Raw genomic sequence first — 18,649 nt, 5'->3', positions numbered from 1 at the left:
CCATGAAGCATTTAAGATGGTAGTATAAATAAAAACGTTTCTTTAAACCTATTCTTTTGACATACACATTATTGCAAACACATGGTTACATCATTTCATATAATAGATTAGGGAATACTGGAAAGAATGCTGGGTTGAGAACAGGATTTAGGTCCTTTTTCTGCTTCTATAAACCTCAACTCCACTGGAGCTTAATTTTCTGATCTATAAAATAAGGGATTATTGGATTAAATAATTTCTAAAGTGACTCTCAGTCTTAAAATTATAAAAATGCATTAATGCATATAAATTACACATATTTGATTTTTTAAAATAACTAGAATCACGTACTTAGTGAACTATTTAAGATACCTCTTTTGGGGCTTTTGAAAAAAACAAATATTTAAGTATGAGTAACTGTCTCCTGTAATAAACCTGATTGCATTTTTATATTTAAAAAATTTTAGGTAACAATGTAAATGTTACTTAAATTAGCAATCAGTTTTTTTCTGAAGCGGAAGCCAATCATAAATACAGTAAAACTATCAACTGAGAGTATAATCAAATTTCAAAATTAATTGGTGGTTGCCATGCTAATAAAAGCACAACCGTGCCCTACTATCAATATTTTTAAATAAGTAATGAGATATTATGGCCAACAGAGAAGTGCTATTGTTACAGTTCTAGCCTCTAAGATAGACCCTGAAGCAGAATTAAAGTATATGCAAGATTTATTTGAGCACAGTTTCCTACACAGAGAGCTAAATGTAAAATATGACTCAGCAGAAAGAGTACTGGAGTCAGTCAAGAGAACAGGTCACAATACGGGCTATGCTACAAATTGAACAAGTTACTTAAGCGTCAGTAAACATTGTTGAATGAATGAATTAATGAATCTCTCTGGTCTTTGGTTTCATCATTTATTAAAAAATTAGATTGGACTTAATATCCTCTACAGTTCTTTACAGCTAAATTTTCTATGAGCTAATATTTTATCTGGGAAAATATAAACTACTTCAAGCACTAATATGTTGATAATTCTAATTATTATGTATTAAAGACACTCTACAGAATCAGCTTTCAGTGAATAATGAGTGCCTCAGTGATCCTGATATGCTTTTAGAACTAATTTCAAAGTTAAGTCCTATCACTGACTTTAAAGACACGTATATGTCTGCTCCTGACAACACAGATTGCAAGATACTCAGGATATTAAGATCTTCATTTATGTTGGATACTATGGTGTGAATAACTATCAATGTTCATCTCTTTGAGATGACTGCTCTTCCATATGCCCAGGTATACCCGCCTTTCCTGAGATATGCAACTTACTGATGTTGACAGCCCTATCTTTTGGAGGCTTGCTCTTGGTCCCTTGAGCTTAACTATCTCAAGTTTATTTATTATATATTTTATGCTTGAAATAATTTGGGGTCTTTTATCTCTTCAAAGTGACTGTAGAACTTCAACAGTTGAACCAAAGTAAAGTGTTTCCTACTCAAATAGATTATTTAAAAAAACACAGAGAAAGTGAAAACATTTCTGAGGCAGTGATATATAAGAATTATTAACCATGAGTAATAATTTCAAGATAAATGCCAGAGGAAAAATATCAAAGCTTTTACCCATTTCAACACAAGATTTATCTAAGGAATACAATCTTTACAAAATGATTTCAGAATCTGAAACTTTAATTTTAACATCAATCCCTCTTACTCCCAGTGCTAAATATGTGGCACACTTGTCAAACATGTTTCTTTCATAGATAGTGAAATCTTTTCCCTTATACTTTTCTCACAATTAAACATACTTTAGTTTCTCTTTTTTCCTACACATCGTCAAAGTATAATCTACAAGTAAACATTTGATGGTTTCATCCCATGAATACATTTATTGATGTCTCCCCCATCTTATTGTACACAGTGGTAACCAATGGACCATGAAGTAAACAGCTTCAGACAATACACCTCATTGTTTCTTATTTTTTAAGAGTTCAGCAAGGATAATACATCTCTAAATAGAATTTTTTTTTTAAGTAAGAAATGGCTAGACATCAGATGGAAATGTCTATGGACTTATTTATCCTTCCTTTGTACTGGCAGACATACCAGTCCCCCTTAGGGGACTTAGACTACTAAGTGTTGGAAACAAAGGGATGAAAGTTAGTCTTTGCCCACCAAATCTAATTATGTCGTAGTTGGAGAGACTATCAAACCACAGACAGAATATAGATTAGTGCTTTGTAACAGTGGAAAAACTTAGGTGGGGCAAGTCATATGCAATCAAGATGGAGTTGTGCAGAGATAGGAGAGCTTCTATTCAAGCAGAAAATATGGGAACACAATTTTGAAACTGCTTCTCACTTATGTCTTGTTCTTAAGCTGATATGGTTATATTTAAAAACCTTTTAACCAGCAATACAAAGGTGGTTTTGAATACCAAGATGAGGAATTTTGGTATTCAAAACCGCCAAATTAAGTATTTGGGAAATTTCTTCCAAGTAGCCTAGGGAGGAGGGGACATGATCCCAGTTTTGAGAAGGTTTTAGTGGAATGTTAATAGTTCTAAACTTATTCCTATTAGCTACAAATAATAAAATCTGGGAGATGTGCTGGTCTTATGACCACGATGAATATATACTCTAACTTCTCAGGGGAGATCAACACTTGCCCCAGTGAAACAGGGTGGGCATAACGATCTATTGTGGCTGGTTCTTTTACTGCTGATTATTTTTTGCTCCTTTTTTTTTTTTGCTGTAAGCGGGCCTCTCACCGTTGTGGCCTCTCCCGTTGCGGAGCACAGGCTCCGGACGCGCAGGCTCAGCGGCCATGGCTCACGGGCCCAGCCGCTCCGCGGCATGTGGGATCTTCCCAGACCAGGGCATGAACCCATGCCCCCTGCATCGGCAGGCAGACTCTCAACCACTGCGCCACCAGGGAAGCCCCTATTTTTTGCTCCTTTTAAGATGCTATTGCAGTAAGATAGCCTTGGGCCTCTTCCTGTTTGGAAGTTTATGTCCCCTACCTCACCTCCTCCCACCTCCTTCCTCTACTCCCCCAAGGAAGGTCAAGCAGATTTAAAAATAGGGTGAAGTCCCAGGAAAAAAAGCTTAAGGAAGGCCAACTTCTAGTCTAAAGAAAAAAGATCTTTGTGATTTATACACTGACCCCAAAGGATGGGGATAGAGTTTTCTCTGAGATAAAGGTAGGCTCATTAAAACATTTGTAGAGCTCTAGCAGTAACGCTTTTAATTACTGGTTGGCATTTTGTTGACTACTCCAGGGTCTCTGTTTTTTTTCCCCTAAATTAAACAAGTGAACAAAAATCTTTATAACATCTATTTTTCTCTTGATTAATAAAAATTATACATGTTCTTGGATTAAAAAGAAACAAATTAGGAAGATACATATATAGACCCATGAAACTAAACATTATTGTGCATCATCAGTACTTGGATATTCCAAAGATATTTAAAACTCTTGCATCTAGAATGGAACTTATCTTCTTTCTATATCCTCCTCTTCCCGCTATGATCACTGCTCACTTAGTGAATAGCACTACCCTACGTGGTTACTTCAGCTTAGATGCCCAAGAATATACTTGATTCCTCCCTATCTTCCTTACCTCCATCCAATCAATAACATAATCTGAGATTTTAGTTCCTGATTACTGTGTGTGTGCTTTTATTTAAAACTTGTATTTTCTTTTTTGGGAATCATTTCTGATATTAATAGGATTTTCATAATAACGATATTAACAATAGTGTGCTAATTTTTACTTGTTTCTTCAGGTCAGTCCTATTTTTTTTCTGTAACAACTCTGTGTAAATTCTTTGTTTTGATCACTTCTAAATCAGCTGGCATACTTCTTTTATTTGTTTTCCTGATAAAAGATGTAGCTGGTTTGTTTTCCAAGTATTTGGACTATTTACTTCTGTTGCCCTCTCTCATAGACTATAGGGCCTGGCAGTTGTATTATTAAATAATATTTTTCCCTTTAAAAACTCCAGACATTATTTATTTATTCTGGCATTTGTTAAAATGAAGAAGTTCACTGCAGACCTGATTTTATTCTTTCCTTTGTGAGAATCCTGTTTGTTTTACAGGAGTCCTGCATCTTTCTTTATCTTGAAAACTGAAATAAGATACAGCTGTATGTAATTATGGATTGAAAATTAATTTTTAAAAATTATTTCCTTCACTGATTTGGATTTTCCTGGAGCTAATCTGCTGTTGATCGCCTTCACTACACTTTTAGTTTAGTAGTTTCATCTCCATACAATATTTTACTTCCATACATTCCTGAGGTTGTCCCTTCTTTACAATTTCACTTCCAGTTTCATGGAATATACCATAGACTCAACCACAGCAAGAACATAACTGATCCTTGTTTTAAAAACTGTCTTATCTTACCATGTAACTGATGGTAACTGGTGTTAGTCTCTTTATTCATCTTTACCTAGAGTATTTAGAACAGAGAGCTCTTTTACTAATGGGTAAACAGGTTTCTGTCAAATCCTTCAAGCCCAAACAGAGAAGGTAAAAGTTTATAAGTTTGATTTGTTAGATGAATGGCCCATGAGGCAGTAAATTATGAGGAAGCTACAGTGGGAGACAAAACTTTATAAAACTTTCTGACCTCTGGGTATTGGGGCAGGCTGCATTTAGTTTGGGTCATACAGTCATTCTCTCAGTGGAAGGAATGCTCTCATGCAGAGCCCATACATCCCATTTTTAATGTAGGTATAACACGATTCCTGTTCTGTTGGTTCTGCTGCACACCTAGTGCATTTTGAAGAAGCACCAACAAGAATGAGATTGGTCACATACCAAATGCCCCACCACCTGCTACTTCCTCCAGCCCCTGTTGTTACAAGCTGGTAGGGGGAGTGGCGTATTACTGGATAGCACTGGAAGGTCTCTCTTTTATCTCTCTCTCTCATTTCCCTATTTAATCACATTCAGTTAATTGACTGTTAATAAGTCCTCATCCTAGTTAACAGAATTTACAAGGAAGTTTTTCCAAATTTTATATTATTTTTGTCATTTCATTAGGAATCTAAAATATTTAATTAAATTAATGGATTTTGGAGTGTATGAATTCAATCACGAGCCTATGGAAAGCTCACCAATGAACAGATTAAAAATAATAATGAGGTAGGGGCATCATATAAGAAATGTGTCATCTTCTTGTGTTGAGGTAAAGAAAAGTTACTGGAAGCCAAGTGCCAAGTAAGCAAGGGTCTTAGAAGCCAGCATAGATCTTGCTCAACTTACAATGGGGTTAAGTCCCAATAAACCACCGTAAGTTGAAAATATAAGTCGAAAATGCATTTAATACACCTAACCTCCCAAACATCATAGCTTAGCCATGCCTACCTTAAAAATGCTCAGAACACTTACATTACAGTTGGGCAACGTCATCTACCACAAAGCCTATTTTATAATAAAATGTTGAACATCTCATGTAATTTATTGATTATACTGAAAACGAAACAGAATGGTTGTCTGGGTACAGAATGGTTGTAAGTGTATTGGTTGTTTACTCTTGTGATGGCATGGCTAACTGGGAGCTACGGGGAGCTGCTGCTTGCTGCAGCTGCCCAGCATATAAGACAGTATCATATGGCATATCACTAGCCTGGGAAAAGATCAAAATTTGAAGTACAGTTTCTACTGAATGGTATGCTTTCACACCATTGTAGAGTTGAAAAATTGTAAGTTGAACCATCGTTAAGTTGGGGACTATCTGTATATGGAACATCTGGCTCTAAGAATGAAGTTTCCTCTTGGAATAAAGCAGAGGAAAAATATAGTCCGTGGATAAGAAAAATTAATAATTTCTACTTGAACAACTCAAGGTTTAGGAAATCTGAAATTCATGGAGAACAGAATAAGCTTAAGAGGTAGGTTTTGATCTCACTGTGAAAAACAGAAATCCGAACAGTATGACTTCAGAGTTCACACATTTCACCAGACAGGTTACAGGCCTGCCTTAGGCCTTAAGCCTGATCATTTTTCTAAGAACCACGCCAAACCGATGAACCTATATACAGCAAGTACGATCATTATCCCCATTTTACAAATGATAAAACTGACACAGAAATTATGTAACTTGCCCAAGATGACAGAGTGGCAAGCTGGGATACTCACAGTTGGAAAATGGGAGGGGAGTAGGTGGGGGAACAGATGAGCGATTAACTCAAACCCAGCAAAGAATGTTAGACCCTTGCTAACCCAAAGCGTGATCAGGGAACGGCACCATCAGCATCACCTCAGAGCGGGTTAGAGATGCAGACTCTCAGGCCTCACCCCAGAACTACTGAGTCATAACTTGGACTTTAACAAGATCCCCAGGTGATCTTTATGTACATTAAAGTATGAGCAGCGCTGTGTTTGTCCTACTTCTTGTAGAGGAGAAAGAGCATGATCTTAAGCTGTATGAAAGATGGATAGAAATGTACCACTTGGGAACTAGGGCTTGCACTAGTAGAAAGTATTAAAAAATTCAAAAGGTGACATTGGGATTGTCACTGGGTTATCAAAGGTCAGTCAAAAGCCTGGAGAATTCACAAAACTTAACAAATGTGAGGTTTTAGAAGAGTATACATGATGGACTACGTGTTGGCCTTTCCTGGGTCGCTTAGGGCACATGTCTGGCAAGCACCAGCAGCAAAGCACCAGCAGCAGCAGTTCAGTTAGAAAATGGAAGACTATTCTCCAGATAAAGCTAAGATGGGAAGAGAAGGTGAAACCTCTCCAAGGAGGCAGGAGTTAGAGGCCCAAGAAAATTCAGAGTAGGAAGAAGCAACAGCAACAAAAGTAGTGGAAATGCAGAGATTAAAAACAAACAGGAGAAGGGGCGGGCTTTAGAATTTGAGTAGGAGATAGAAAACAATACAAAACCATGAACTTTCCCTTGAGGGATTAATTATTTTGATAACTGAATGGAAACCCTGTTCACAAGAAAAAAAGAAAAAGGATATATCCCTTCACAAATGCTATGATTTCACACATTTAAAACAGAAGTCAAGTATTGTCTCTCTACTCTAAAAACACTTCAGTAGTTCCCACTAAAGTCATTTGTCACTTTCTAAAATACTCTTACTTTACAAAGGTTTGACTTCTTGTCTTTGTGTCTCTACACCAGAATTCAACTGCACAATAGCAGGGGTTCTTTTGTTTTTGCTTATTTTGGTTTTTCCAGAGCTTAGCGCCTAGCACACAATGGGGACTAAATAAATATTTGCTGAAGTAAAAGTTCAAGAATAGATTGCCAAGAACACAAGTGTCAAAGGAAAAATGGAATGGAAAATTAAGAAGTTTTAAATACTTGAATATAGACTCTAATTAGAATGCAGGCTCCATGAGAACAGGTATTTTTACCACTTGCGGAATGTAAGGATGGATAAAGTAGAAAGTTCAATATAATGTACCTAACTTCACTGATTCTAAGATACATTTTTTCATATTTTTATAACTCTGAAATCAGATTATGTTTTACATTCAATGCTATCTTTGAATCCATGTCAGCCTGGTAATGGTCATGATGTAGCTGTCATTCTGCATGCACGGACATTCAGAGACAACATGAAAACTTGCAAAAGGGTATATTGGTGACACAGAATAAAATCCAGGAGACTAGCAGAGCACTCTCTTAACTCTTGGATATCAGATGGTATAGGAAGGGTATAGGGTAATTAATCTAATTTAACACTACCCCTGAAGCAGGAGTCAAAAGTTGATTAAACAGAACTTATTATAAAGCCAGCTTAAGCTTTTAAAAGCCCAGTACCAGTGACTTTGAGTTCTTTTATTAATTATTTTAGGAAATGCTGCATCACCAACACTTTTGATGCCACTGAAGACAAAATGGTGTAGAAAAATAGACACTGATGACTGGAAAGGAAAAGCAATTCTAGAGTAAGCTTCTGAATGTGAAGAAGTTTTAGATATACCTTAGCCAATTAAGTTTGCTTAGAGTTTTCCTATTTTATGTATGTACCAGAGTGATCACTCATAAAAATCTGTTTTAATTCAGTCTAAAAGTTCTTTAAATAAACATGAAATAAAAATTCTAGGTGAGAGAAAGCACTGCATGACTTTTCTGTTACTCTGATGACTTCCTTCCTCAAGGTAGATTGCAATACGTTGTCTGAACAACTATACCTCTAGGGGGAGCTCAAAGTACATCTTTCTTTATTCCACCCCAAAAAAGGGCAATGAGACTGCCAAGAACCCATCAGTGAGCCACGGTACTATGTATTGCTTCCCAACAAAATGGTAAAAACATCAAATGTTCTTTTATCTACAGGTGAGGTCTTAGATCTTTTGTCATTCCCTTCTGGATTTACTCTTCACTCATGGAGCATGTGCAAAAAAAAAAAAAAAAAAAAATCTGTCTCCTATCTTGGGAAGGCTATTAAGAAAACAGATGACAAAATCAGGAGACAACCAAAGGAAAAAGTGGCATGGGACAAACAGCCTGCTTCTAGTCTAGGCAAAAAGAGTCCTTTTTCCAGGCTGAGTTCTACATGGGGCTTTGGAACAAAAGCCTTTAGCAATAAAAAGCAAGTATATGTCCAAGATGCGCTTGGGAATCTATAAGGGTGGTGGCAGCAGGCTCTAGTCTAGCAAATGTGGAATTAGAATCCTCTGTATGACTTGCTTAGAAGTACAGCTAAAGATTAATTTTAAGAACTTTCTTTTTTGCCAACATAACAGAATCTTAAGCATTGCCACCTTAGTAAATATAAAAGCTTATAATCAATATACTATTTTTAGGTGGGGAATAAAGGCCTATTTTAAATGTATACAAAATGTACGTAGTAAACTGTTTTACCTGGAATGATCCAAGAATATCCTTTAAGGGCTCTTCATAAAACTCATCTCTTCCAAAGAACAGCAGCAACTCAAAGAAACTCCTAGAAAGAATAAGTGAATGATAACTTTCATTGCTTCTCTGAATTTTTGCCCCAATTTAAAAGTCTCAAGAGATACCAGTTACATAATATCAGATATTTAGTTTTAAAATAGTTGGCTTTGAAAAATTATATTGATCATTTAGGATTCATGTTATGTTTTCAGTAAAATTATAATAAAAAGAAATACACTGAAATTCTATACCTATAGAATGAACAATTACATTACTTATGTCTACCAGTGTTCACAGTGGGGGAAAAAATGCAATGGTATACCAGGTGGCAAAAATGTGGCTATACATATAACAATGATTCAAAATGGGCACATAGTCCAGCTTCACCCCAATACAATGGACCCCAGAGAAAACTCAAAATCTGATTGTTTTTCAAAGAAATACAAGGGGTGGTAAAATTGACCCAAAAATATAAGAGGCACAATGAAAAGTCTCAGCCAACATTTATATTACAGCAATATCACCAATTTTATACCTAATACATGACACATGGTCCTCAAACCCTAGGCTTGCCTTGATTATCCCATTTATGATAAGTTGTCCAAACTCTGTGGTTCCTCCTTTTTAAATAAATTATTTGGAAAATACTGTTACTAAGTACTTTATGTGCCTTTAACAATTCATGAGTTCACACAGGCAGAAATATAACTTATTTCCTAATCATGAGCAAGGAAAACTATTAAAAATTATTTGATATTATTTAGTAATCTTAAAGTATCACAATGACGAATCCCTGAAAAATTTAAAATTTTATTAACCTAGAAGACTCAACTAGGAATACCTGAAGTTGTATTTTTTTAAACACTTTTGGCGTCTTTTTTTGAGGCATAATTGACACACAACAATATATTGGTGTCAGCTGTACAACATAATGATTCAACATTTGTATATATTGTGAAATGATCACAGTAAGTCTAGTTAACATCCATCACCATACATAGTTGCAATTTTTTTCTTGTGATGAGAACTTTTAAGATTTATTCTCTTAGCAATTTTCAAATACGCAACATAGTATTATTAACTATAGTCACCATGCTGTGTATTATTAATACATCTCCATGATTTATTTATTTTATAACTGGAAGTCTGTACCTTTTGTCTCGCTTCGTGCATTCTGCCTACTCCCCACCCCCCACCTCTGGCAACCACTAATCTGCTCTCTGTATCTATGAGCTTGGTATTTTGGGGGTTCTTGGGGTTTTTTTGTCTTAAAATTCAACATATAGGTGAGCTCATACAGTATTTGTCTTTATCTGACTTATTTCACTTAGCATAATGCCCTTAAGGTTCATCCACGCTGTCACAAATGGCAATACTGCATTTTTTAATGGCTAAATAATGTTTGATTGTGTATATATACCACATCTTCTTTATCCACTAATCCACTGATGGACACACTTAGGTTGTTTCCACATCTCAGCTCTTGTAAATAATGCTGCAATAAACATGGGGTGCATATGTCTTTTTGAGTTAGTGTTTTCATTTTCTTTGGATAAATACTGAAGTGGAATTGCTGGATCATATGATAGTTCCAATTTTAATTTTTTGAGGAACCTCCAGACTGTCTGCACCAATTTACATTCCCACTAACGGTGTACAAAGGTTCCCTTTTCTCTGCATCCGTGCCAACATGTGTTATTTCTTGTCTTTTTACTTTTTGCCTTTAATCAAAGCAAATCACTAATAAAGACAACTTTTTAAATACAAATGCAAATGTAGAATATAACTGAGAATTTTAAAATTATATAAAAGACCTAGGTATTACACAATAATTACAAAGACCCTTCTAAATACAGTATAGTAACCATACTCCATAAACTGATATATTTATAAATTTGACTACTTAAAATTTTTAAATGTCAACAGAACAAAACCACATAAAAGCAGTCAAAAGCAAAATAATACACTGAGAATCTTTGCTGATTTCCTTAATTAAAAAGCTTATATAAGTAATTTTTGTTTTAAAAAAAAACAGTTAACAACCTAGTAGAAAACTGGGAGAGAAGACCACAGAAAAGAAACGCAAGTGGATTTTTTTTCAAATATGAAAAGATTCTCTACTATAATTAAATAAGTGAAATTATAAAGATGAAATGTCATCTCTCCTATCTTATTTACAAAAACAAAAATGTTGATATATCCCATGATGGCTCTGAAGTACAGAAATAGGCTCTGCTATCTAGTTGGAGGGATGATAAGTGGTACTATTTTAAAGGCAACATAGTAATAGTCAACAAAATTTTAAAAGCACACATACCATTAGACTTACCATTTCCATTTATAAGAATTTAATCCTCCAAATAATACACACATAAGTTCAAAGACACACATATATATAGATATGCATCCACAGATGGTTTGTAGCAGTAAAACAATGGAAACATACTAAATGTCTACCACAAGGGACTGGTTAAATTATAATATACCCATGAAGTGAAATATAATACAAATATTAATGAGAATATTATTGAGAATATATTTACATCTATATGAATAGATAAGGGGGAAATTCCAGCATATATTGTTAAACAAAGATGGAGAAATCTATTCATTACATTATCACTGGTGTAAAGGAAGGGAGAGAGTAGAAGGCACATGTACACCAATGCATATTGCCAGACTACTAGAGAGATATGCAACAAACTGGTAAAAACAGTTGCCTTTACATAGGGGAAAAAGAAACTAGGGGTCGGGGATGAAAAGGAGAATTATTTTTCATTATCAACCATTATGTATTTATTTTACCATCAATAAGTAAGTATAAAATAGCACCATCAATGTACTTCTGGAATCTTCTCTATCCCTATTAATAAAGCATTAATTCACATCTATCTCATCTTTAAACTTCTAATAGACCCTATCTCCTGTCTTGCTATTCCACACTTACCTAAAATCCATGTTCAACATGGCTACCATTGTTATCTTCCTAAAACACAGAATGATCTACTTACAGACTTAACACTTGGCTGTGTAGATTTTACCATCTAAAGCAAAGACCTTCAGCTGACACATTTGTTTATATAGATCAAATATTTTAAAAAAATATTTTAGTTTCCAATATTTAAAAACTGTGGTATTTCAGATTAAATGTAGATTTCTCTGAGCTCTTGATAAAGAGGAATCCCTGTAACACAGGGCTTGCATCTCTCCATAGCAAAATAAGCTGAGCAGCTACTGCCTTTAGTCAGGGCATGGACCTCTCTTCCAATTTGCCAGTCTCCATCCATCTCCCATTTCCCCAGCACACTGCCTACTTGACTTATTTATTACTTATATTCCCATTCTATTTTATTTAGGTATTTGAGATCACTGATGAAGAGGAGGAAATTCAGATTCCTTATTTTGACATAAGAACCTTTATGTCTGATCCGAAACTACTTTTACACACAGATATTACCAAATTCCATGCTCAAATTGCAGCAAACTTTCCTACATAGCCTAAAACTCCTGTGTGCTTAAAGGTGTTTAGGTCTGTTGCTTCCTCAAGACCTATTTATATGATTCCACCTAGGAACTTAGCCTAAAAACTCCCTTGCTTCTCTCCAGACTAATACATAGGTGATTCTTCTGTACTATCATAGTACTGTACTTTGCATGTATCACTATTATAACATGTTGAAACAAGGAGGTGTTAACTTTGTACTAGGTAGAATGGGGTAGAAATTGCATCATTACATTGAGTAGATAGTACTGACTGGTAGACCACTTAATTCTATTGAAGGAGGAAGAGATACAAAGGTTTTTAGTAGAAATAAAATATGCTATGGCAGTAAATTCAGAGATGAATGTGCAGATTAATATGACCTTGTAGATAATCTAAATATGCAGAATTATGTCTGTATTATGTGAACATGAAAGGGGAGCCAACATTACAAGAGATCTGTATATGCCTCACTATCAGCTACCTCAATAACAAGGCCCAAGTCCATTATAATGACACTAAAATGAGAAAAACTATATGCAAAATAAGTAGAGTAAATAATGATAAAACAGTATGGTCTAGCTAACTCTGCCTGAGGGTAAGATTCAGGAAAGTCAACAAGTATTTACATAGTAGTGAAATCACTAAGGGAAAAACCTAGAGTATATGTAGAAGTAGAAACTTCCTGTCCCAGACCTGTTGAATTTCCTATTGCCTAGTGTAAAGGATCAACTAAATGTTTAGAGATCAAATTGTCTAGCCCTCAAGGAGGCAAACTCTACAAGATGCAGGGTAAATGAGTCCACAATAGAACAAGGTAGGACTCCAAAATATATATAGCAGTCTAGAGCAGGAAGGCCTGTTGTTATATAATACATGAGATAAGAATAGTCAGCCATATTTAAACTGTTAAAAAACAAAGACGGGCTTTCCTGGTGGCGCAGTGGTTGAGAGTCCGCCTGCTGATGCAGGGGACACGGGTTCGTGCCCCGGTCCAGGAAGATCCCACATGCTGTGGAGCGGCTAGGCCCGTGAGCCACGGCCGCTGAGCCTGTGCGTCCGGAGCCTGTGCTCCACAACGGGACAGGCCACAACAGTGAGAGGCCCGCGTACGACAAAAAAAAAAACAAAACACAAAAACAAACAAACCCCCCCCCCAAAACAAAACAAAAAACCCAAGAGAATAATATTTCCTAACAGGTAAAAATTACATGAAATTTAAATATTACTGTCAATAAGTACATTATTATTCAAACAGAACCACACCCATATATTTACATATTGACTATGGTTGCTTTCATACTAGATAATAGAACTGAGTAGTGGCCACAGAGACCTTATGAGTTAAGCCTAAAAATACTTGCTATCTGGCCCTTTACTCACCCATGGTCTACAGCCACACTGGGTTTCAATCTCAGCACCACCATTTCCTTGATATGTGACCCTGGGCAAGTCACTTAATATCTCTGTGCCTCGGTTTCTTTATTTATAAAACAGGAACAATAACTGTAGCTACCTCTTGTAAAGCACTTAAAACAATCCCTGGGGGTGCTATAGGTGCATGCTAATAATAATATAGTACTACTACTTCTATTATTAACATTGCCATCAAAGTTTCCTTCAACAATCTAAGAAGAAACCTGAGGTCTTCACAGATTTGTTCTTCTCAGCTCTGCATATGTCAATTTTGTTGATATGTAAGACACCAATTTTTCCTCACTTAAATTATGAAGATTTTTTAAGATATCTAACTAAATTCATCAAAATGTTTCTTTCCAAAAATTTATTATTGTATAATGTTATATTGGTTTTTAATGTTGAATGTTTCATATAGTGTTTAATGTTTGTGTAATAAAATATTTAGTATAATGCTTAATATGTCATAGTCTGTACATTAACCAATTATAATTAATATTAGTCCAAATTATGGGTTACCTACAGTTCATTCACCTAAATTGAAATAATTACTCAAAATAGAAATACCTAGGTAAAATGATTTATATAAAAACATAAATTATTTGCAGTGGGACAAGTATATTATAGATGGCATGCCCTTTGAATTTAAGTCATTTTTATTTGACTTTCATCAATCAGTATATTCCTATTAGCTATGTAAGTTTAAATAACTAGAATATCACTAAAGTCTCCATTTATTAAACAAACTATATTCTATCCTTGGGTTGCTTGGAATTCAGACAATATATTACAAGTGTTTACCAGACTTCACATATATTACAAGTGGTAATAAGGTGCCAGACTTCTTAAAATACAAAGGCACACATAAATAGATTGGTAATTATGACCAGAATTACTTTTCTTTTTTGGGTCTCTGAAGCAGATAAGTAATTTTCACACTAAAATATAAGAATGTGGATTTGTGCATTTATCTGCCATAGGAAAATTCCACTAAATTATGATGCTTAACTATCCAAATACAAGAAATCCACTTACTAATTTAAGCCAAAGAAAATTAGGTCTGTTCTACATGAATTAAATAAGAATAGAATAAAATGTTATTGCCCACACTTTAAACACTCATTTTTAACAATTTCTTCTACACTAACTCTAAATCTTTGATCATATAGATGTTTCAACTCAGCAGTGCTTAATCTTTTTTTTTTTTTCCTTTGGCCACGACTGTGCAGCATGTGGGACCTTAGTTCCCTGACCAGAGAACGAACCTGCACCTGCTGTAGTGGAAGTGTGGAGTCTTAACCACTGGACCACCAGGCAAGTCCCAGCACTACTTAATATTAACAAAGAGCATTTACTTTGTCATACTCAAGCATTCCAATGCATTTATCTTCAAAATACTTTCTTCAGTAATGTCTTTAGTGAGGAAAGAAGAGGTTCATAGTTTTTTTTTTTCAACTATATACTGATAAACTGTATCAGTATAAAACATTATTTTCTCTAAAGTATGACAGACTAGTACCCTTAGCGATTCACCATCAGAAAACAAGTAAAATGCTGGATAAAACAGCTGGCTTTTGCCTTGACTAAAACTTCCAACAGCTATGCCAATATGCTCCTCCCACCAACTTCACCACATTTCTAAGACTGTTAAGGAAAACTGTCTGGTTGCACTTTGAACTACCCTGGAAAAGAAAAAAAAAAAAAAAATCTAGTTTTAAAATCCTCTCATATAGGTTGTCACCTGAATTCATATTGCGTACATGGTCCAAAAATTCTCAAGCCAAGAATTTAGCTAAGATTGGTCCTGGACTAGTAATATCTCCAGGTCCCTGCCAGAAACAAATGTAGATCCTTTCTGAATATCCACTTCAAATTCAGGCCTCAATTTTTGCAAATAAATTTATTCCAAGAAAATACAAATTCACAATGTAAATAATAATGATGATGACAATAAAAACCACAGTATATAAGGAAACACAACACCATGAGCAAGAAGCAACAGAAAGTCCATGAAGACTTTATATATTTAAACCAGACCCAGAATATAAAAGGAGGATAATATTAAGGAATAAAGAAATATTAAAATGATAAAAAACAATAGCAGTCAAAAAATTATAGAAATAAAAAGTAAAATCAATGAAATTAAAAGCCAATGAACATATTTAACTGCAGGTTAGACACAGCTGAAGAAAGAATTGGTAAACAGAAAGATCTGTAAAAAAATAAAGTGCAATACAGAGAGACAAAGAAATGGAAAATACAAGCAAGAGTTAAAGACATGAGGAATGGAGTGTACAAGTCTAACACGCCTAATCATACTTCAAAAAAAAAAAAAGAATGAGAGAATGAAGCTAAGACAAAAACTGGGTAAGAATTTTTCATAACTGATGAAAGATACCAATCCTCAGGTACAGGAAGCCCAGAAAATCTCAATAATGATTAATAAAAATAAATCTATATCTAGCTAATCACAGTAAGCTATAAAATGCCAAATACAAAGAACAATATATAAACAACCAGAGAATAATAAAGACAGTTCACAAAGACACAGGTAATTAAATTAGCAAGAAGAGTCTAAGATGCAAATTAGTAAGCATATAGGCTAAAACATTTGACAGCATGAAGCAATAATAATAATTTCATCTGGGCTTTTAAAAGTCATAGCAAAAATACATGGCATCAATAAACATTAAAGTTGGAAGGAGAAGTTTCAGCCTTAGTGTTCCAGTGTTTTTGAAGTGGAGGAAGATAAAGAGCATATAAAATATATACTTCAGTAAGTTAAATATTAAATTCTCCTAATTTATAAATTTACATAACTTCAAGTTTTTCTGAAAGTAGAAAGTTGGTTACAAAGTTAATATCTAGGAAAACCATGAAATAGCATGAGCAATGAAAAGGAACTTGCCAATATTAAAACATTTTGTAAAGCCTTTATGATTCAACTAGCATTATACTGACACATCAACAAATAGCCTAATGAAATCAAATGGAAAATCCAAAAATAGGACAACTGCATGTGAAAAATGAGTATATGACAAAAACAGCATCTCAAATCAGGGAAAATGTTTACTCCATATCAGATAGCCCAATACTAAAAGACAAAATTGATTCACTCCAATTTCCAAACATAAGAAAAAATTCAAAATGGATAAAAAAACCTAAATATAAAAAATTAAACACTACAAATATCAGAAGTAATCACATATAACTTGGTTATAGAGAACTTTTTCTTAACTATGACTCAAAAGTCAGAAGCAACAGAACACTGATAAATTTTAATTACATTTTAAAATGTCTAAAAGTATAATTGCCATAAGGAAAGCAAAACATAAATGAAAACATATACATTTGTAACTAATATCAGAGGAAGGGGTTAATATCCCTAATACATAAAGAGTTTATGAAAACTGAGAGGAAAAAGTCCAACTAACTTATAGAAAATGGGCTTGAGATAATATAAACAGGTAGCTCATGGAAAATGAAACAAAATAGTCTTTAAGGATATGCAAAAGGGTGTTCACCTTCACTCACAATAAGAAAAATACAAATTAAAACCACATTGACGTGCCATTTCTCTCCTATTAGCTTAGCAAAAAATCAAAAGTTTGACAACAAAGAACTGTGGTGAAGTCGGAGGTAAAGCTTTATTTTATGGGTGAGAATGCAAAATGGTACAAGCTGTATAAAGGGAACTTTGAGACTACTTAGCAAAATTACATATCTATTCATCCTTTGACACAGATTCTAGGAGCCTACCCCAAAAATCTACTGGCAAACATACAAAAAGATGTATGCCAATGGATATTACTCATAGCACTACTTGTAATAGGAAAACAAGGGAAGCAATCCAAATACTTATCAATAGAAGGCATGTTGAATGAACTATGGTACATCTACACAATATTGTAAGATGTAAAAAGGAATTTGGACTATCTCTGTATCACTATGGAGTGATCTCCAAGATATAATATTAAGTGAAAAAAGCAGAGTGTAGAAAAGTGTGTACCTGTTTATCTAAAAAAGGGCATAGGGGTATGGATATATATCTGTTGGAACTTGCTTTTCTATCCAACTAATTTGTCTTTTTTAATAGGTTTAGGCAATTTACATATATTGCTTGGATTAAAACCTACCATGGATTTGTTCTCTGTTCATTGCTCCATTTGATGCTTCTTCCACCTTCTTTTGGATTGAGTGATTTTATGATTCCATTTTATCTCTATTTTCGCTTAATATATCCATCTCTGTATTCAATGTTTTTAGTGATTACTCTAGGGTTTACCTTATATATAAGTCCTAGCCTACCTTCAAATGATATTATGCTGCTTTAAGTATAAGATAATAATCCTTGTGCTCTTTTTGTCATTCATTTAAATTTTACATGCTACAAACAATACTTCACTACAATTTTTGCTTTAATCTCAGCACTTAGAAAATATAACCCATAGGCTGGCTGCCAGTTTCTGTAAAAGTTTTACTGGAACACAGCCACATGCATTCACTTATGTTGTCTATGGCTACCTTGGTGCTACAAGAGCAGAGTTGAGTAGTTACTCTATGATCTGCAAGGCTAAATAAAGTATATGGCCTTTAAAAAAAAAAAAATGTTTGCCAACCCCTGCATTAAACAGTTACGTTTCACAGTGACTAAAAATTTTTTAAATTCAATTTTATATTTACAGTTGGCCCTTAAACAACATAGATTTGAACTGTGAAGGTCCACTTATATGCAGATTTCTTTCAATAAATATGTACTGAAGTACTATGCAATCTGTGATTGGCTGAATCCATGGATGCAGAATTGCAGAAATGGAAGCCTGACTGTAAAGTTCTACATGAATTTTCGACTGTGTGGGAGGTTGGTGCCCCTAACCCCTCCACCGTTCAAGGGTCAAC

General features: G+C 34.5%; 1 protein-coding gene across 3 annotated transcripts in view; it reads right to left on the bottom strand.

Annotated features, from left to right (window-relative positions):
* The window catches only part of ZNF654 (zinc finger protein 654), a 93,880-nt gene that overhangs the window by 26,111 nt on the left and 49,120 nt on the right, over nucleotides 1–18,649 (bottom strand). For all 3 annotated transcript variants that reach the window (XM_029214094.1, XM_029214093.1, XM_029214095.1), the window contains one exon: nucleotides 8,821–8,902. In XM_029214094.1, coding sequence (XP_029069927.1) covers nucleotides 8,821–8,902 — 82 coding nt within the window. The remainder of the gene's footprint in view (nucleotides 1–8,820; nucleotides 8,903–18,649) is intronic.

The sequence above is a fragment of the Monodon monoceros genome, unplaced genomic scaffold (assembly GCF_005190385.1).
Source record: "Monodon monoceros isolate NGI ecotype Baffin Bay Population unplaced genomic scaffold, NGI_Narwhal_1 Super_Scaffold_11, whole genome shotgun sequence".
NCBI lineage: Eukaryota > Metazoa > Chordata > Mammalia > Artiodactyla > Monodontidae > Monodon > Monodon monoceros.
This window is presented reverse-complemented; position numbering and strand designations above follow the sequence as displayed.